Source organism: Phacochoerus africanus, chromosome 4, assembly GCF_016906955.1.
Source record: "Phacochoerus africanus isolate WHEZ1 chromosome 4, ROS_Pafr_v1, whole genome shotgun sequence".
In the NCBI taxonomy this organism is placed as follows: domain Eukaryota; kingdom Metazoa; phylum Chordata; class Mammalia; order Artiodactyla; family Suidae; genus Phacochoerus; species Phacochoerus africanus.
In genome coordinates, this window is record NC_062547.1 from 86262264 (window position 1) to 86283379 (window position 21116).

The 21116-nt window shown below is 45.3% G+C and overlaps 1 protein-coding gene across 5 annotated transcripts in view; it reads left to right on the forward strand.

The window, feature by feature from the left end:
- Positions 1–21116, forward strand: part of PDE8B (phosphodiesterase 8B) — a 227044-nt gene that overhangs the window by 119749 nt on the left and 86179 nt on the right. For all 5 annotated transcript variants that reach the window (XM_047778158.1, XM_047778154.1, XM_047778155.1 and 2 more), the window contains exons 4-8: positions 802–861; positions 3161–3218; positions 8469–8557; positions 16218–16296; positions 20138–20278. In XM_047778158.1, the coding sequence (XP_047634114.1) occupies positions 802–861; positions 3161–3218; positions 8469–8557; positions 16218–16296; positions 20138–20278 (427 nt within the window). The remainder of the gene's footprint in view (positions 1–801; positions 862–3160; positions 3219–8468; positions 8558–16217; positions 16297–20137; positions 20279–21116) is intronic.

Genomic DNA, 21116 nt, shown 5'->3' on the forward strand with positions numbered 1-21116 from the left:
GACTCAAGTCTGTGGCCCTTTATTAAGAGTTCATGCAATGCATGACCCTGGCTAGAGTTAGCTAGAAACTGAGTTGCAGCAGAGGACACTTTTTGAGAAGACTTATGGACCTCAAAATTCTCTATCTTCATGTATTTTAATCCTGTTAAATTCCTGGGGAATAAAGCAATTCTATACAGGTGGTCGTAGTACAACAAATATCATCATAGTGACAGTTTCTATATTGAACATTTCTCAGCCCGAGTTGGTGACTCACTTGTTTAAAGTATTTAAGCATACATAACTGTACAACTAAAGAATTTGGATGGCCCTTTGTACAATTTTTGAAAGACTATATCCAGCTGCCAGTGGTCTTTATTAGAAGGTCAACTTTCTGAACTATCCACTCTTTTAAAAGAAAAAAAAGATCCACTCCAATTAGCTCCCCAAGTACAAACTGATAAGTAGAGAATTGTAGGACTGCCAATTTTCTTGCAGAGTGGAATTTCAATCAGAAAACATTGGATTTCAGTGCAATTTGCCAGTTTTTGAAGTGGAAAATTGGCAGGTTTGACCTACTGGAGAATTGCCTGGGAGTTTAAAAAAAAAAAAATTTTTTTTTTTTTTTTTTTTTTTTTCAGTAAAACGAAGAGATTGTCCTAATCCACAAGGGCATCTTTCTTTGTTGTCTTCCATGTGTTTTCAGACTTTTTCTTGAGAGGGACATTTGAACGTGTGCCATTTTTACCTTGAAGTTCTGAATTCACTTAAAGGAACAAGACCCAGTCACCTGGTGTGACATGGTGCTGTGTCTCCTTGCAGGTCAATCCGGGCCACAAATCCTTCGGAACACACGGTGATCCTGGCGGTGGTTTCACAAACGTAAGCTCACCTCCCATCCCCAGCTGGGAGGATATGGTTCATCCTGAAACATCTGTCTGCTACAATCCAGTCTTGGCACTGACAAAGCAAGAAGGCGGTCTTTGACCTTGAACAACAACTTGAGATCTTTCCGGGGGAGGGAGGGTTCTTTGTTCTGCAAGTTTCTAGAAATATTTAGGTTTTTCTCTTTTTCATATCTGATTCCTGTTAGCACAGGCTTGTACACCTCGGGGGGGGGGGGAAATACGGTGACTCATTATGTTCTAGAAATGAATGGAAAAAATCTGGAGAGGAGGAGGTCTGGAGAGAACATTGTTCCAGCTTAGCGCTTTCCTTTGAAGAAAAGAGATGAAAGAATGCTTGGTTTTTTGTTGTTTTTTTTTTTTTTCCCCCCACTTAAGAAACAAATCATAGCGTGAGAACAGAGGCACTAAATCTCCTGCAAGAAAAGGATTGTGCAGTTTACGTTGGGACTGTTAGGTGGCTTGAAGCAGGACAGCAGGATATATGCCAGTGTTGGAAGAATAAAAGGATTGAGCTGTAGGTAGGAGACTGTGGAATGAGAAACTGCTGTGCTGTGTTGATTGTCTGAAATGGCCACCAGCACTTAAAAGACCTGGAAAGGGGACACGATGATGGAACAGCAGCAGTGCCTGGAATCTTGGCAAGTATCAAAATTGGTTGTCGTCACTTAATGGCCATCATTAGCTTTGGAGAGAATCAGACCTTAATTAGGGCCTAGGACTGACTGGACTTGGCCCCATCTGGGTGAATGGCACAGATGCTGCACTGAGGGAGTGGACAGACCAGCGACTCCAGAGAGAGGTTTGGTCTCCCAGTCAGGGCAGGGTTGAGCTATTCATTCCAAAGCCCTATGAGGACAGTGGGAAATCTTGGCCTCAAAGTCCTGCCCTCAGCAAAGACGTCTCCCCACCTGCTGCTCCTCAGTCTCTTCTTAGGAGCTGCCACCTAGCGTGGGCCCTGGGCCACAGAAAGTGAAGCTACTGTCCCAGGGCTTCCTTCCCTCCTTGCCATCTTGGTGGGGGGTGGAATCTCAGGGGGAAAGGTGGAGGGCATCCAAGATGTGAGACGAGCCTTCTGCAGGCCTCTTGCTCTTATTTTATCTCTCGGGACTGGGAGCTCTTAACGGGGTCTTAGAGTCCTAACCTGCATGCAAGAGAGTACCGGGCCACACAGCATTTTCCGAAGCCTGGCTGGTTCCATGGGCCCAAGAACAAAACATCCTTTTCACCTACTCATGAAGCAAGAATGTGTGGCGAGTAATGGTTTGCTGTGTCTTAGGAGGATTTTCCACCTTTCCCTCCTATTTTTTAAATATTTCCTACATAGAATTAATAATAAAATGAATGCTGTTTGCCCCCCCATTTGCGCCCCCATGTGAAATAGAACATGATTAGTACCTTGGGAGCCCTTTTTGTTCCCCTCCTGATTTGTTGTTGAGAGGAAGTAGAATCTTGAGTTCCCGAGGAGGAAAGGGCCAGGGAGGAGAGCCTTTCCCCGCTGGGCAGAATTCAGCCCCAGGTAATGCCACAAATCGGCACTGGGATTTCTCTTCCTCTTCTCTTTCTGCCTCTCCACCCAACCTCCACTCTCCCATTTTTCTTCCCTATTGGCTCTCTCGGGGATCCTGTGTCTCATAAAGGTGGCAGCAGCATGACTGCACGATATATACGCTATCCCCCAGCACCACCTTGCACTCAAACCAACTGTAGCCTCAGTGTAGGACTCCATGCCAGGAAATGAGTGACAATCATCCATTGTGGGGTTTTTTCTTCCCTTCTAACTTGGTGTTCCTGATTATGCCTCTTTGCCATTGGCTCTAGGGTCCTGCAGCCTCGAATGCCAGGTGCCTTCCTGAGGGTTGAACCCTATTAGGTCTTGGGGTGGGAGTCGTGCATCCAGAAGGTTTGGGGATAGCAAAGAGAACAGTGGTCTCTGGGGTGAGTTTTGCACCTAGCTTGTCCCCTGATGGGTCTGCTCCCGTACATATGCCCCAATCCCCAAGGAGCCCAGGGCTGGAGAGGGCCTGTCTCGTGCACCTGTGGTGATGCTTTCACAACCATTGCTGGAGTTCTTGCTCTTGTTTGTGTTCATTTTGCATCTGAAGACAGACGTGGGGTTCTGGGTCCTATGAGGTGGGCACACCCTGCAGGCACACATAGCCAGGAAGCCACTCCGAGAGCCGCCGTCCTGCTTGCCTTGTCGCTCTCTCTGTGTTTCAGCATGAGGAATCCTGGTTCGTATCTGCTAAGTGACCGCATTTTCTGCTTTGCTGCAGATGCAGTGACCACGAAGAGGCCTCAGTCCTCCCTCTGCTGCACGCGGGCTTCAACAGGGTACGTGGAAGATGAACCTGCACCCTCCCCTTGGTGAAGACCCCTACCTTAGCTAGACAGGCGTGGATAACTGTTGTGGGAATTAAGCCTGGGACTGTGAGGGAGAGGAAGTAACGATTCTATGGGGTGGTGACGAGCACCTGCTAGTCAGGCCCATTTCCTTTTTCCCTCATAACTTTGCATATCTTAACTGCAGATAGGTAATGGCATAAAAAGCTATCACATTTTATCAGGTCAAAAATTCTGTAGTCCTCAAGTAAATCTCATTTAAGTCAGTTCAGCGGATTAGTGTGTGTGTGTGTGTGTGTGTGTGTGCCCGCACGCGTGCATATGTGCGTGAGAGAGATTACATACAGTTAGTTCACCAGATCAGCGCCCATGACTCCATATTCATCAGAGCTTAGCCAGAGCTTTCACCCTGGGGATGGGCCCATGACAGCAACAGCATCTTAGGAACTCCTCGTTGAAACCATAAATGTCGGCAAAGAAAAATTCTGCGTGACAATGACATGAACAATGCTGATACTTAACTTCAAGATGAAGACTGACTGTTCCAAGGAAACTGAACAAACTGAATAACCAGGCTTACCCAGTATTTCCAGAGTAGGGACAGTAGGACAGTTTGGTTGGAGGCAAGGCTGTATGTTTGCAAATGGAAAAGAACAGGATGGAATCAAGGCGAGAGAGGGAAGAAAAGAGGTGGAAAAGATAATCAAAATGTGGAACAGTCAAAATATGACTTTTGAGGAGTTCTCTTCATGGTTTAGTGGCTAACGAATCCGACTGGGATCCGTGAGTTTTCAGGTTCAATCCCTGGCCTCGCTTGGTGGGTTGGGGATCTGGCATTTGCCATGAACTGTGGTGTAGGTTGCAGATGCGGCTCAGATCCCGCATTGCTGTGGCTGTGGTGTGGCTTCGATTTACCCATGGCCTGTGAACCCCTAGACCGTTCAGAGGAAATAAGATTTCATAATTGCAAAGAAGACAAACCTTTACAGAGAAATGGTGGAGGACCTCACTTTATATGCTTGAAGTTTTTAAATAACAAACATATTTATCCCATTTAAAAAAAAGTAAAAGATTAATTACCCTTTGGGGAAAAAAATAGGTCAGGGTAGAGACCCACAGTTGCCTTACACAACTTTTGCTGATAATTTAAACTTAAGCAAGTGACTTGTAGCATCTTATGAACTCCTGGTTTAAACCAGAAATACCAGCAAAGAAAAATTACTTGACAACTTCATGAATAATACTGGCACTCAACTTGAAGATTAAGGAGTTGCTGTCATGGCTCAGTGGTTAATGAACCTGACTAGCATCTGAGAACACAGGTTCGATCCCTGGCCTCGCTCAGTGGGTTAAGGATCCAGTGTTGCTGTGAACTGTGGTGTAGGTTGCAGACATGGCTCAGATCCAGCATTGCCGTGGCTGTGGTGTAGGCCAGCAGCTACAGTTCCAATTGAACACCTAGCCTAGGAACCTCTATATGCCACGGGTGCAGCCCTAAAAAAGACTAAATAAATAAACAAACAAACTTGAAGATTAAGATTGATTAAGGATATTTACCAACAAACTAGATTTACCTGGCATATCAAGGTCTTTGATAGGAGTACTCTGAATCTCAGATACGTGTAATGCATTCTTTTCCTTCAAAAACAGGAGGCTGCCAGTGCTTTGTGAATTAGGAACATTCTTTTGGGTGCTTTGAGTGATGGTGTTTTGCTACCCTGGGTTCAAAAAAAAAAAAAATCCCTTCTTTGTTGTCAACCACAGAGAAGCAGAAATTGCCCATGGCATGGAGTTGTTTTGTGCTTCCCTGTGCAAGAAGCAGTGCTACATAAAGTTAGGAAGGTATCGCCGTGGTTCACATGTGTGATGGAAATGAATGTTTGCAGGTGACAATGTCACTTACTCCCCTAAGGCTTTCTTCTTATCCATCATGGCATCTCTCAGAAGTGGCCGTTCGGTTCTGGGCGCTGTCGTGCTATGCTGCTGCTTCTCCGTGAGTGCGCCTGAGACAGGGTGGCTGAGTTTCAGAACCGAGAGTTGGAAAAGGAAAAGTGTCCAAGAAGCTATATGGCTGGGACCTCTTTACTTACGCATTTTCTTGGAAGTAACTAAACCTGCTCAGTTTGCACAGATCTTCTGCGTAATGTTGTCCGCCCAGGCGCCCCACTGCAATGCTGTCCTTTGTGTCTGAGGCAGGAGCTCTCAAGATGTGAGCTTGGAGGTTCTCTCCACTACCTGGGGACAGATGGGAGAAGGCACCGCACACTGGCAGTTACGCTGATGAGCCCCCATCACCGAGGTGCTGTTGAGTGTCTTTCTGGAGGTCAGCCTTTAGTTCAGTGACCCTGCCTCCATCCAACTGGTGTGGCGATTGGTGCTGTTGGGAGTGCTAGCATCTTGTCTGGGGGGCTGAGATGGCATGGTCATTACAGAAAAGCTTAGGAGAAACACCTGCCCTCTTCGGGTACAGATATTTTCAAGCAAAATTAAGAAGAAAAATACCATTGTTCCTTTTTGATTCTTTTTGTAACCTGCTTGTGTTGCTTTGTTTCCCTCCGTCTAGATGTGGTGCTGCTTTTTTGCGGGCAGCCATGATGAATAGAGTCCTTTGTGGAAGCATGAAAAACAGTACCTGTCAGGGATCACCTGGTGTTCTTTAGTGCAGGGTGTGATCAAGGCCATTTGCCAGCTAGGTCAGGGTGCCCCTGAGTTGTTGGGGCTCTTTCCGAGAGAAGCACATTGCACCTCAAGGCGGTCCCTCCTCAGTTACTGTGGCACACAGTCAGCCCAGGCTGCTCTCCAGGTGGCAAGTCTCCTTTTTTGGGCAAAATCTTGTCTCTGGCAACTGTCTGCCCAAGCACCCTCCCAAATATGCCAGCTATTCTTCTCGCCTTCCGAGAAGTTGTTTCCCATCTCTGAGTTGTTTTGATTGTATTAAATCATCTGCTGAAACTCAGCTCTGTGTTGCGAGCTAATTGCCCAGTGCTTCAGTGTGTGGGTCCCTGAGTGGGGTTCTGGGAACACATTGTACCATCAAGTATTCCACAGCAGTTCCCCTTGAAGCCTCTGTAGCTGTGTGTGAGCGGCCAACTGCATGGTGCTCAGCCCTCTCTGAGCCTTTTAGAACGCACATTTTAGCAAAGGGCGATGGCCGCTGTTTTGCTTTCAACTTTTTGAGGACCTCTTGATCTGTTTGGAATGATGCTTATAAGTTCATTCAGCAAGTATTTATGGCGCACTTCCTGTGAGCAACACTGTGTGCTAGGTGTGTTGGGCATATAGTGGTCAGACACAGTTCCTCCCTGGATAGGCTCCTGGTGGAGAAGGAAGGGAAAAACCAAGGTTAATTATTTGTTGGGTTCCCTTCTAGGTGAGTTAGTTGATCCTCAGCTACAGAGGAGCGATTTAATGTTGTCTCCATTTTTACAGAAGAGGAAACAGGCTCAAAATGGCTTGCTTGCAGAGTTCATACTCATAACACATCAAGATGCAAATGCGTGGTGTTTAACTCCCAGCTCCATGCTGGGTCCTCCAAACTCACATTTCCTAAACTGTTCCATGGACTCCTAGGGTCTCCAAGCTCCTAATAAGTGCCTGTGACAGAAGGCTTCTGTGGTCCAGTGAGGGCTGTGTTTCTCCTTTTCCAGAGAATGGATGGTACACCTGGGCAATATCACGCCTGAGCACACGGAGAAGTTCTGAACCAAAGACATCTTTCTGCGTTTTTGAAAGCAGGGCCCAGGAATCTGCGTGTTAACCAAATGCCCAGGCCATTCTTAACATGTTGGAGTTTGAAGAGCACCATTCTTGGTTCACTCAGTTTATTGCAGATTTCTTGGGAAGCTCCCAAAAGATGGTCTCACTGCCTTTAGTCTACAAAGCACTTAACTGAGTCACTTAGGTACATGCAAAGTGCTCCAGGGTCAGAAACCATCACCTGATAGAAGGCTGATCTTCATTGCAGTGGAAGTTCCTAGGAGGCCTAAAGAAAAATAAGAATAAAAAAATACTACTTAGATTGGAAGGTAAAACTATAGCATGATTTTATATATATAAAATATGTAATATATATACACAGAGGCATAATAAAAACCTAAGGGAAATAAACCAGAATGAATAATTCTAGCTTATGACATTATTTGTGATTTAGGGTTTTTCTTTATATTTTTCTGTACCTTATACACTTTAAAATGAATTTTACTACTTTTCTAGATAGATATAGACAAAAGAAGTTTACTTTTAAAGTTTCCATTTAAAAACAAACAAACAAAAAACAACACCTGGTGTTCCCACCATGGCTCAGTGGAAATGAATAGGACACAGGTCCGATCCCTGGCCTCGCTCAGTGGGTTAAGAATCCAGCATTGCCATGAGCTGTGGTGTAGGTCACAGATGTGGCTCGGATCTGGCATTGCTGTGGTTGTGGCGTAGGCTGGTGACTGTAGCTTCCATATGCCGCAGGTCCAGCCCTAAAAAGACCTTAAAAAAAATTAAAAATTAAAAAAAAAAACCCTATCTGTTTATTCCAACCTTCTCAAAAACTTGTTTTATCACATTCCTTTTTTGTACTTTTAGAAGCATCAGTCAATACTGCCCAGAGCTCAGTTACAGACTGACCTATAATCTCCACCTGTCCAGAAGCTAGACCAGAGCCTCACCTTGTCTAACTCTGCTTTGTAAATGGAAAGGACTTCCCTCTATGTGTTCGTGGTTGCCCCTCTGTCCTTAGCCCTTTCCTAGCTTCCTGCTGGGATATGGGGGGCAAAGGACAGGGCAAGTCAGGGGGCTTTGCATGTAGGGGTGTGTGTGTGTGTAATGGAAGGGCATGCATTAAAGTACTCAGGATGATGAAGGGACCACTTCTACATGGCACACACTGAACACAACCAGGGTCGGGTTTCAGAGGACTTGCCTTAGTGCAACAGAAAGAACAGGTGTTTCAGGAATTAGCCAAGTTGGGGAGGTGTTCTAGCCCTTGTGTATTTATTTCCCTGTGAATGTTCATAGTGATGATTTCCCGACCTTTGTTAAAATAGAGTTAAATGTATAGTATTATCTGCTCTGTTGTTTCTTACACATGGAAGCAAGTGTGACAACTGTTTGATTTCATCTTGTGTTCCTTCCTAATTGTCTTATGTAACATTGTTACATGAGGGTAGAAAAGACGGATACACTTCCTTGACTATTTTGGCAGTAACTGTATATGTCTTACATGTTATCTTCAATTTTTTTTTCCCCCAGAGATTTATGGAGAATAGCAGCATAATTGCTTGCTATAATGAACTGATTCAAATAGAACATGGGGAAGTTCGCTCACAGTTCAAGCTAAGGTATGTAGCAAAACAAGTTGAACATGAGTTTAACAATTCTGCATGAAAGCTTGGCTGTCATTAGGCTGTGGGTCAGTGGTTCTTAGCTGAATCCAAGGGATTCTGAAGCCCTTAAACCAGTTACAGTAGCTGGTAAAAGGCAGAGTCTAAACTGGGAGCCCTTTGATATAATGCAATAAATTGGAAGCATTTCTTCTTTTGACAACATTTTCCACTATTTACAGCTGTTTTAAAATTATACCCTAGGAAAAGTACTGTTTAACTTCTGTACAATTAGACTGAGATTAAGAATAGCCTTTGAGGAGTACTTTCAACGTTTATAAATTCCTGCTTGGATTTTTACGGATAGGGGCAAACCAGTGGGGCAAACCAGTGCATGCATAGCAAACTATGCTAAGTTCGGTAATTGCTGTGTATCTGGGATAGAAATTTCAGCAGGCCTGCTTGTGGCCTTAGTGTGAATGAAGTGTCTTCAAGAAAGTGGTTTTGAGTCTCTTTACATATATCTAGTGCTCTCTGGTACCCACTTCTGGGATGAATGGATTCTCTAAGGGTCTGGCTGCTGGCCAGAACTCGAGGTGGTGGGACATGCTTCTGGAACATCCTGGAATATCAGAATTCTAGCTCCTGCCTGGTTGTGCTCAGCCTCCACTCTGGCATGCTCTCAGGACCCTGATTTCTTCAACCTGTCCCACTTTGAGCAGAGAGAGAGAGAGCGCAGGGGAAAGAAGAGGCGTTCCCAGCCCATGGCCCCTGGGAAGCCAATCCCATGTGGCTCCAGCCCATTGGGTGCCAGAAGATCCCTGACTTCTCTCTCTGGCCAATTAAGATGTCCTGAGGCTTTCAGGTTCAGGGAAGAATACATAAGATAGTACCTCATTGAAATGGTTACACTTCTTACCTTGATTACTTAATTTGCATTCAGAGGGAACAAAACCTTCTTAAACTTAATTTTTCTTGACCAGCCTATGTCTCTTGGAAGCAAAATGGATTGGCATGAACCCATAGAGGCAGGCTTTTCTGGGGTTCATCCTGGTCAGGGAAGTCACTTTTTGGTGGATAGAGAGCTTTAAGAAATAAAGGGTGAGAATAAACAGTCCTTTAGGTGGGAAAGTATTAAAAAAGATTGTGAAACCAGAAGAAATTCTTTGGCAAGGAGCATTGCCAAAAATTTTTCAGTGTACGTTAAATCCCTTGGTTTCTTTGTTTCCATGTGCGTATTAACTTCAGAGAACTTCACAGAAGTTTTAAGGAAACCATATTGCCTTTATGACAGCAATTGATGGTTTTTAATTTTACATTAATTGTTTTTATTCCTGCGGGTCTCTACTGCTTTTATTGAGGGTAAAGAGATGGTACTTTTATTGTAGATGTTTTCACAATAAAGTTAGAAAAAGAAGGATTTAGTTTTGGTTGAATTCATTAACTGTGTATTAATTACAATGAAAATGAATAGCAGACACTTTATTGTTTTGATAGTTCATTGTCTCATTTTTTTTGAAATGACCGCGTGAGTTTTCATAGGCCATGTTGAACGCGATGGCACAAGTAAGATGTCAGAAGGCGCCTTGTCCTTGGTGAACGCCAGGAAGGCTGGTCTGGAATCAACCTCCTCAGCCAGCCCAAGGACTAAAACAAAGGGCTTCCAGTTACCATGCTGATGAGATCTGCTTAAAGCCAGGGCACTGAAAACTTTTCAAGATCTCATCAGATTCAGAACGTGGCAATGTTCTCAGTCCCTAACACCGCGTAAGACCTGGAACTTCTCACCCCTCACTGATGAGCTGGTTGGGAAAGCTGGTCCCGGTCTAGAATCATAAGGAAAAGGCTCAGATTCTTAATATAAATCAGCGTGAAGCTAGTGAATGGACCTGTCCCCGCAGCCGCAGTCCCAAGCAGGTGGGTTTGCCCAGAACACTGATGCCCCTTGCTTCCGCACCAGCTTGAACCTGGCTGGTAAGGAACCTCTCTTTCCAGTCAGGAGAGCCGAGGAGAAAGTAAAGCAACAGTTCTCCACGGGAGAAGCCAGAGGAGGGCTGATTGGTCAGTTTCTTCTGATGCTTTTTGGCTGGTTGCACTGTGGCTGTCTCCCGCTTCCTTCCCAGTTTTGGGAGGAGAAGTCTGTGTGTGGTTTGACTCTCCTTGGGTACACCACACCTGGGCCCAGTGGGTAGGGGTCAGTGACCTATCCATGGGTCCTCCCAGCTCCTTAGTGCATTCAAGGATGTCTAAAGCATTTACCTGCACATCAGAGGCTGGCAGGTAATTCTGTCACTTGCTGCAGATGGGGAAAATGAGGCTTTTTATACAATGCCAGAATAATTATAGTCTAATTACATAATACTTTTCCCTGCAATTCCGCCCCCAGCGGCAGCTAAATATGTGACATTACTGGCATTCTGCAAGGACAGTCTGTACTGCAAGGATGATGTTGAATGTTGAAGGCAGACACGTCTATCCAGGTCTTTGTGTATGTTAGTCATGTGTACTTACCCAAGGACAAAAGAAGGTCATGTGAGCAAACATAAAATACCTCACCCAAAAAATTCCACTATAGAAGAACAACTTTTAAAGATAGAACAAAATCACATTTCTATGTACCTATGATGAATTACTGTATTGAACAGAAGAATTCATGAAAGGGGGAATGACTAGGGAGATAGGGGCTCACCGATGACCCCTTGTCTTTGGTGTTCTTAGGCTTCTTTATCATGAAAACAACTTTATTAACCAAAATACAGATCAGATTTGATGATTTGCTGGGGGGTTAAGTTGGTGAGTTGAATGTGGTACCAGCTATTGTTTCATCATCAGGCAGCCTGCTATTTCTTATCTAGGGGTTACACCCAAGTCATGACCTTTACTTCACTCCAAGTCTTAAGACAAGAGCAGCCCTCGATTTTAGAAAGAGTCCATTTCTATTGGGCAAACCTTTATATTCTGTGGAACACAGCACCTCATTATTAACCAACATTTATAGAGGACGTTATCCTCATGCGGGCTCTGCATGACAACCATTGTGTTACAGGAGTAGAGTGTCTGAGCTGTGATGGCTTAAAGTAACCTGCTGGCCTTGTGCACCTCCATGGTCCCTTCCCTGCTATTCCCAAATCCCTGATGGGATACAGATGTATGTACAGAACCCTCTCCCTACACGCCACCACCTTGCCTAGTCCTCCCCTTGTTATCAGCAGCCTCCATGTGTGTGTCTATGGGGGTTTGTGTTTCATTTGACTACATTCCAGGTAGGGACACAGGAGTCATGTAACCCCCCACCCTCCACCCCCACCCCCCGCCTCCAGCTACAATTGACAGAGGGAACATTGAGATCCAAGGAGACCCTTGGCAGCTACCCAGTATGTCGGTGGCAGTGCCAAAGTGGAATCCAGGGAGACCCTTGCATGATCGCAGCTACCCAGTATGTCAGTGGCAGTGCCAAAGTGGAATCCAGGCACCCTGCTTTGTTTCCTTTTTTTTTTCCTGTCTTTTTGGGGCCACGCTTGCAGCACATGGAGGTTCCCAGTCTAGAGGTCACATCAGAGCTGTAGCTGCCGGCCACAGATACAGCCACAGCAATGCCAGATCAGAGCCACGTCTGTGACCTACACCACAGCTCGTGGCAATGCCAGATCCTTAACCTACTGACTGAGGCCAGGGATCAAACCCCCAACCTCATGGATGCTAGTCAGGTTCATTAACCTCTAAGACACAGTGGGAACTCTGGGTAGGTTCCCTGCTTTCAGTTGGATGCACTCTGCATTCCATCATAGCACCATGTTCTTTGTGGACTTTTTAACCTGGTCCCTGTAATATTGACCCTTTCCCTGCACATCTTCATGGACTTGTAAGAAGATGAAGGGGAAATGGTTACATTGCTGGTGCTACATCTAGGGTTTAACACCTAGATTTCCTTCCCCTTGTGCTTTTTCCAGTTTTCCAATTTTTCAACCTGAAGCCTGCAAAAACACATCTGAGGTCCAGAGTTATATGGTTCCCAAGAACAGAAAATTAATAAAGCTCAGGTTCTTCTGCATGAAGAATATTAATAATTAATACAAGCAATTAAATTCCCAAAGTCTAGGAACATGATTCACATTGATTACCTCATTTTGCTGCAAGTTTATTTAAGTAGAAATCATCAACCAAATTGGTTTAAAGCCTAGATCTAAACATTGCAGGCCAGTAGCGTTTGTCACAGGGGAAATAACCTGCTGTTCCTGCCAATTGACTTTCACTTCAACTATGGATAAGAATCTGCTTTGTCTGGGGGAGTTCCCGTCGTGGCTCAGTGGAAACAAACCTGACTAGCATCCGTGAGGAGGCAGGTTCGATCCCTGGCCTCGCTCAGTGGGTGAAGGGTCTGGCATTGCCATGAGCTGTGATGTAGGTTGCAGACGTAGCTTGCATTTGCCATTGCTTTGGCTGTGGTGTAGGCAGGCAGTACAGCTCCAATTCAGCCCCCGGCCTAGGAACCTCCGTATGCTGTGAGTGCAGTCATAAAAAGACAAAAAAAAAAAAATCTCCTTTTCCCATTGTGTATGCTTTGCAGTGAACATCTAATAGATAAATTTAGCAGTTGGAGCTCAGTGCTTGTGTGAAGGCAGCCTCTTGAATTGACGAAAAACAATTATACTCTGAAGAAGCTGTTTACATACCTAATTGAGCCACATGGGTACTTTAAGAAAATACTTGGGCAAGAGAGGAATTTATCATTCGATAAGATTGGGGAGCTCTTCATTATCCAGCTCCCAAAGCTAAGGAATTCGCCTACACAGAGTGTGGTTTTCCCTGTCTGATGTCTGGAGCTCAGGGAACGCTGTCCTATGGTGCTACCTAAGGTTCTGGACCCGGATGCCTGCGAAAAACTTGGGATAAGACTAGCTCTTGGCTGCATCTTCAGGAGAGACAAGTAGGGCGATTTTAAAGCGCTCTTTGCTTCTTTTTTTCCCATTTTAAATGATCATGTTTACACATGTAGCAATGCTACTAGGACTATATAGCTCACATTAGGTAGACGGGAGCAGTTTTATTTTTTAATTGAAGTATAGTTGCTGCACAGTATTATATGTTATAGGTATACAATATACTGATTTATGATTTTTTTTTCTTTATAGGGCCGCACCTTCAGCATATGGAAGTTCCCAGGCTAGAGGTAGAATCAGAGCTGTAGCTGCAGGCCTATACCACAGCCACAGCAACGCAGGATCCAAGCCTCATCTGCAACCTATGCCACAGACACAGGAACACTGGATCTAAGCCGCATCTGCACCCCACACTTGCAGCAAAGCTGGATCCTTGACCCACTGAGCAAGGCCAGGGATGAACCGGAATCCTCATGGATACTGGTCAGGTACTTAACCCACTGAGCCACAACATAAACTCGTACTGATGTATGATTTTGAAGGTTATAATTCATTTATAGTTATTATAAAATATTGGCTATATTCCTCATGTTTTATAGTGTATCCCTGTAGCTTATTTTAGACCTAATAGTTTGTACCTCCTACTCCCCTACCCCTATATTGCCCCTTTCCCCTTGCCTCTCTCCACGGGTGATCAGCAGTTTGTTCTCTAGGAGTCTGCTTTTTTGGTTTTATTCACTCATTTATTGTATTTTTTAGATTCTATAGGTAAGTGATATCAAGATAAAGTATTGAACTTTCTCTGTCTGACTTATTCCACTTAGCGTAACGCCCTCCAGGTCCATCCATATTGCTGCAAATGAAAACTTTTCTTGGAGTGCCTCTCTTGGCTCAGCATGGAAATGAATCTAACTAGGAACCATGAGGTTGTGGGCTCAATCCCTGGCCTTGCTCAGTGGGTTAGGAATTCAGTGTTGCTGTGAGCTGTGGTGTAGGTCTCCGACATGGCTTGGATCTGGCGTTGCTGGGGCTATGGTCTAGGCCGGCAGCTACAGCTCCAATTCGACCCTTAGCCTAGGAACCTCCATATGCCATGGGTGAGGCCCTAAAAAGACAAAAAGGAAAAAAAAAGAAAACATCCTGCAGCCATCAGGAATCTCAGTTGGGTTGGGCTTACATTGTCCTCCCTTCTCCTCTGTCGTGATAACTTCTCTTACGCTCCCACACTGGTACCTCCACCTCTGCAACTGCAGGAACACTACCCATCAATGGGCTAAAATCCTTTACTTGCTGTGCAGGTTGTCTTGCTGTTGTTGAAAGCAGCTCTTTGCTTGATATTTCAGGTACACTCGTGAGAAAAGATAGGTTATGATTCACTTTTCTTTTTACCAACAGTCTTGAAAGCTTTAGAAAACAAAGAAATATTATTCTGAGATCTTGCAAATAAGAACAAGTACTGTGTATTGAATTCTTAGATTGTCCCAAGGTCTTGGAGAAATGCCTCACCTAAACTATCTGGTTTGAGTCTTAAACAACCTGTGTTATTTTCATTTTGTAGATGAGGAAACTGAGGGCCAGTAGAGATCAAATACTGCCCAAGGTCCCATAACTGGCAAAATACCAAGCCAGATTTCACCCAGTTTTTTTCTACCGTCTCCCTTGAAAACAGTTCAAAAAAGAACGGCATCGTTAAATGCCCCATGGGTGGAAAAAACAAGTAACATTTCAAGAGTTTGTTTTATAAGAAATGACATTAGTAAACAATGTTTTGTTTTTTTGTTTGTTTTTTTTTTCTGATAATGTGTAAGAAAGCCTTCCTGGGATTCTTGAGACAGCCAGTACAAATGACAAAGCTCTAGTAACTAGCTACATACTTACTGGGTTAGATAGGAAATAACTGTATTTGGAGTTGCTTTTGATTTGGAAGGTAGTTAAGATTTTAGCCAAGAAGTTGAGAAATGGAAAGGATTTCAAAAATTCCAGATGGACAAGGAAGGTCACCAAGAAAAGTGCCTGTCTGGAGAGCTATACAATTAATCAGGCAAGGGGACATCTTCGGTATTGGGCTTTCTTCAGGCTGGTGGGTGTTGCTGAAAGCCAAGTACCATGAAGGCTGGCTTATCAAAGGTCACAACAGTGAGAAAAGAGATGGCGCTCCTGCCATGGTGCAGCAGGTTAAGCGCCTGGTGTTGTCTCTGGGGCAGCACCTGTTCCATCCCCGGTCTGGCACAGTGGGTTAAGGAAACGGCATTGCCACAGCTGTGGTGTGAGTTCCAGCTGTGGCTCAGATTTGATCCCTGGCCTGGGAACGTCCATATGCCACAGCTGTGTCCAAAAAAAATTAAAATAAAAAAGGAAAGAAAGGAGAGAAAATGTTTCTGTGTCTATTGCAAAAGGCCAGAATACCTCAGATCTAATTTGGGCTTAAGACTTGACTTCTCCAGGACCACACAGTGAATGGAACGGAAGAGCATCATTAACAGAACACAGGAGACCTGCGAGGCCATCTCCTGCATCTTTGCTCTCTGGTGTCAGTATGAAGGTTTCATTTAGCACATGGGGAGTTCATTCCATGATCCATGAAGGTTTTGCTGAATTATGTTCTTCTCTTTGTATCCTGTACATAGAAATACATGATATTGGTTTATTCATTTAGTTTGAAAGGCTAGACCTCTTTGCAAAACCGCGTATCACAAGGTGCCCGGTTTTCATGAATCTGAGGAATTGTCTGATAAATAAACAGATGGAATGCTAATGGTTTTGTGGCAGAACTAACACGAATCTTTTGCAACTTTCAGGGCCTGTAATTCAGTGTTTACAGCATTAGACCACTGTCATGAAGCCATAGAGATCACAAGCGATGACCATGTGATTCAGGTACGGGGCCCCTTTTTATCTTTCAGTGTCAAAATACAGCCTTTCAAGTTGGAGCCCCCCTTTTCCAAGCACTTTGCCGTCATTCTCACATTTCAGCGCATTTTCTCTGGAGAAAGGAACATCAAAGTGTGCAAGGAAAACAGACAGACTTAAGCTAAGAATTAGATACTCGGTAAGAATAAAAATGAATTCTGTTCAGAACCGGCTATTTCTTTGACAGCAATGGGACAAATTCTTGAGACTACCTGGGAAGACATTATAGACACAGAAGTATGTCAGAACTGGAGAGTACATGCTTATAAATGCCTTGGGAACAGAATATTAACACTCTTCATTTATTGGCCTATAGCTGGTATTCCAATTATAAACCACTCTTATGTAATACTAAAATCATCTTCCTAAGAAAATGGGTCTAGCAGACAGAACTTTGTTGAAATGAAGTTGTCTTGATATGTGTTGGAAGGTAAGACATTTAGACTTCAAAAAAATGCTTTGAGGTGTTCCCACTGTGGCATAGTGGGTTAAGAATCCAATTTCAGTGGCTTGGGTCGCTGCAGAGGTGAGGCTTCTACCCCCGGTCTGGCGCAGTGGGTTAAAGCCTGGCCTGTACGTTGCAGATGTGCCTTGGAGTCAGTCCCTGGCCTGGGAACTTGTGTTTGCCACAGGTATGGCCGTAAAAAAAAAATAAATACTCTGAAATGTAGACTCTGCAACTGATGGGCACTGGCCTGCCTGTCCTTGTAATGGGAGCACGTGTGAGGTTCCAGCTGCTGCTCAGATTGGATCCCTGGCCTGGGAACTTCCATATGCCACAGCTGTGTCCAAATAAATAAATAAAGATTAAAAAGTACGGTCCAATCCATAGTGGCCCCACGACAGAGCCTCATCTGTACTGTGCTGTGAAACTCCCACGGCCCACAGAGACACCCTGCTCCCACAGGGGGTCAGTGGCATCAGTAGCCCACCGTGTCTAGGCCCTGTCATCAACACACGCATGAGGGAACCTCATTTCCATCCAGGAACCCTGTGAGAAAGACAGAAGGGCCGTAATCTGTAGTGATACAGATGAGGAAATAGAGGCCCAGGAAGGCCAAGGAGCTTATCCAAGGAAAGCCCCAGTGATAAATACGGCAACCAGAACATCCAGCCATGTCTTTCTGCCTCCAAAGCCTTCTTCCCTGGTTCCTCGTTGGGCTATATTTTCGAAATTTGTTTCCCTGGCTGTCCCATGAAATGCATCCAAAGGCTTCCTCGTGTTGCTGCCTGTTTCTGGCCCACCTGCCCTCATCTCTGTGTCCTGAACCTCAGAGAAGTCACATGTGTTTCTGTTACAGACCGAGCACAAATCCCACAGCCTTCCCACGTCTCCCTGGACTTGAGCAGTCAATTCTGTTCCTGAAACGCATTTGCTTTGCCCCTCCCTCTTGTACAGGGAAGCCAGGTTTTGAGGTTGAGGATGAGAAAGGGGCTCGCTGTTGTCTGCCAGCCTTCCCTGCTGTCTGTCATCTTGCAGACTGTCTTGGACCAGGCAACGGAGTCCTTCCCCTACAGTTAGCACCTGGTGATTAGGAAACCTGTAGCTCTGGGTGAGGTGATGTGGTGATGCTGTCACATGATATACGTCACTTCCCAGCCTTTCCCTTGATGAGGAAGCAACAGCGACTGAGGACAGTGGTGCCTGGAGAGGGGCATCCCCGTAGGGAAAGAGAAACTGTACTAATGGCAGGCTTTTTCTTGGGGAACGCTTTCAGGCCCCTTTAAAAACCTACCAGCATTCTGAGTATTAAGTTCAAAACAGGAACAAAGAGGAAGAAGTTGACTAGAGGATGTTTTCATATGAACTATGGGAAATTAAAATGGCCTTTGTGCTGCAGGTTTTAAGATGAGTCATCATGGATGAGCTACGTCATATATGCTCTCATTTAATACAAGTCCTCGGGGCAGCAATGCTTCACAGGGCGTGTGCCTCTTAGTGCAGAGGTCAAAGGTCAGGCAGTAGCCCTTAAAATTTAGGAACAGTATATACCTACCCATCCATCCATCGAAATGATCTCTGCTTTAAAACACCTATGTGCTGCTTACCATGTGCCAGATGCAGAGCGAAGCATTTTACACCTACTCATTTGTTTCTTAAAAGAACTCTGTGAACCAAGTACTGCTATCGTAGCCATTTTATAGATGAGAAAACTGAGGACCAGAGAAGATAAGTAACCTGCTCATGGTCATAGCCAGTGACTGACAGAACCAGGATTGAACTGGCCCCAGAGTCCAGATCCTGGAGTACCTGCTGCATTGTGAGGTCACCTGGTGTGAATGAAGAGCCCTCTGATTTCTACCCATATCTGCAACCTGGTCAGAACAGCAGAATAAACACCTGTGAAAATAGAATTTAGCCAACATATAAAGAAAATAATACATTCTCAAGTAGTAGCCATTCCTTAGATACTTACTAAACAGTCCTGCATATCCAAAGTAAATCTAAAGTAGCCTTTGCCCTTGAGGCTCTTCATGTCTAGAGGAGGAGGAGAGAGAGAAGAAAATGAGATTCAATGTAGTAAGTCATCAGAGAGTGTGGGTCGTAGGAGTGGTACAAACTCAGACTGGGCAGGGGCTCAAGGATAATTGCTGGAGAGGGGAGGAGGTGGGAAGGGCTTTCTAAGTGGAGAGCCCGCGAGCAGAGGTCTACTGGGGGGAGAGCTGCTGGCAGTCCCACAGTGTGCAGGGCTGGGCCAGGGGCCGTGGGGCTGACCCTGGTGAGCAGGGGTCCTGGCGCCCAGCCCAGGGAGGGCGATGGTCCCCAGTGGAAGTGATGGATCAGGAAGGACAAGTTGGCAACCCTCACAAGGCCTGGTGCCGAGGGTCGCAGAGCAGCCTCTCGACCCCCTCCAACTCCCGGGCTTAATTGTACGGGTAGAAGCCATGTTCCCGGGGGAGTAGCTCCACAAGTGTCCCGTGTCACTCGCTTCCTCTCCGCTGTCATCACCGTGGAGGCCAAGGGAGATCACAGTTCCCAAGACCGTTTCAAAAGCAGCAAGAACCGCGCAGACCTCCTCAAAACCATCAACACCTGCATCAAATTATGGCCAAAGAAACCTGTGCCCTAGATGCATCCGTTCACCTCCTCCCCACTTTCCTCATCCCTTGTCCCCTCCGCTCAGCTCCTCATCTGGTGACTCTGTTCTTTGAGGAGAAATTGGAGGGTGGAGCGTGGAGCTGGGAGTCAGCCAAGGGGACAGCACTAAAGTCAGGGGACCTGGGCAGAATTGTGGAGAGAACCCTCTGAGTCTACTGTCCTCATCGCCTTCCCCGGTGAGGGAGTGCTCTCATCATGCACAGGCTGTGCCCAAGCACTGAAACCGGTCTCCTGCCCAAAGCATTGAACTGCGTTTCTTGTTCAGTTGGACAGGAAGCAGCCCCAAGCTGTAGCATTGGTTAAGAGACAGTGGCAATTATCTATCAGTGTATTGATATTTAGGCATGAGAGATCAAGTTGCTGCCTTGTAGAGATGTGACTAGTAGAAGCTACAACCTGTTGAATGGAGTTCTGGTTAATTTTTGTTTTTCTGACTTTTTTCTTATTTCGCGGATAATGAATGAGGCCCAGCACAGGCTGGCATTGCTTCTTGCTCTTTTTCTGCGGAAGCATTTCTTCCAATTTCTCAAAGGGCCCAGCCTTCTGGGATGGCAGCTGAATGACCACACTGCTCAGCAGGACAGGGGCACCTGCTCCAGGGTTGGGGGGTGCTGGTCAGCACCCACATGAGAGAGCGCTCACCCAGGGACCATGATATCCCAGCATGCTTTTTCTGTGTCCTGACCTGTAAGCACTTCCCGTGTGCAGTATGTCAACCCAGCCTTCGAAAGGATGATGGGCTACCACAAAGGCGAGCTCCTGGGCAAAGAACTCGCTGAGCTGCCCAAAAGCGACAAGAACCGCGCAGACCTCCTCGAAACCATCAACACCTGCATCAAGAAGGGCAAGGTGCGTGAAACCCAACCAAGCCACAGACCCCTCCCCAGCGTGCTTTTTTTTTTTTTTTCCTTCTCTGAGCTTTTCTGTCCCCTTTTTAAGATAGACTTCTTTCATAACATTATAATTAAGTGGAAGGTCTTTTGTATTTGCAAAATGAGTCAATTTGGGATAAGCAAGCGGATGTGGTTGCTTGTCATGGTGGTATGGAATCTGATGATTTCGTATGAGGAAATTTCTGCCTTCCCATGAATATATCTCACCTTTCATGGCTAGAATTTCATACGTATGTCTGAGCAGAGTCCTACCCATAGAGCTGTTGGGTGCTTATTTAGTTTATCTGGTGTTTGGGGGACTCAGAGCTTTTGTCATTTGTTTGTTTGGTTTTGTTTTTGTTTTTTAGGGCCATGTGTGCGGCAGATGGAGGTTCCCAGGCTAGGGGTCGAATCAGAGCTGTAGCTGCCGGCCTACACCACAGTCACAGCAACACCAGATCCGAGCCACGTCTGCAACCTACACCATAGCTCACAGCAACGCCAGATCCTTAACCCATTGAGCGAGACCAGGGATCAATTCCACATTCTCAGGGATACTAGTTGGATTCATTACCACTGAGCCACAGTGGGAACTCCCTGCCTGTACCTTTTCTTTTAAGCATTCAGGTGCTTTCTCTGATGTGAAGGAGTCAGATAAACCCTGTATTTATTTAATGGAAGACCATTTTGTAGGAAGAAAATAAGTTTGGCTTCTATATGATGGCCAAAATTAATCAAAGAAAATTGGGACAGAATGAAAATGAAACAGGCCATTGTTAAGAACTTCAAAAAAAGTAAATAAATTTACCTGGAGA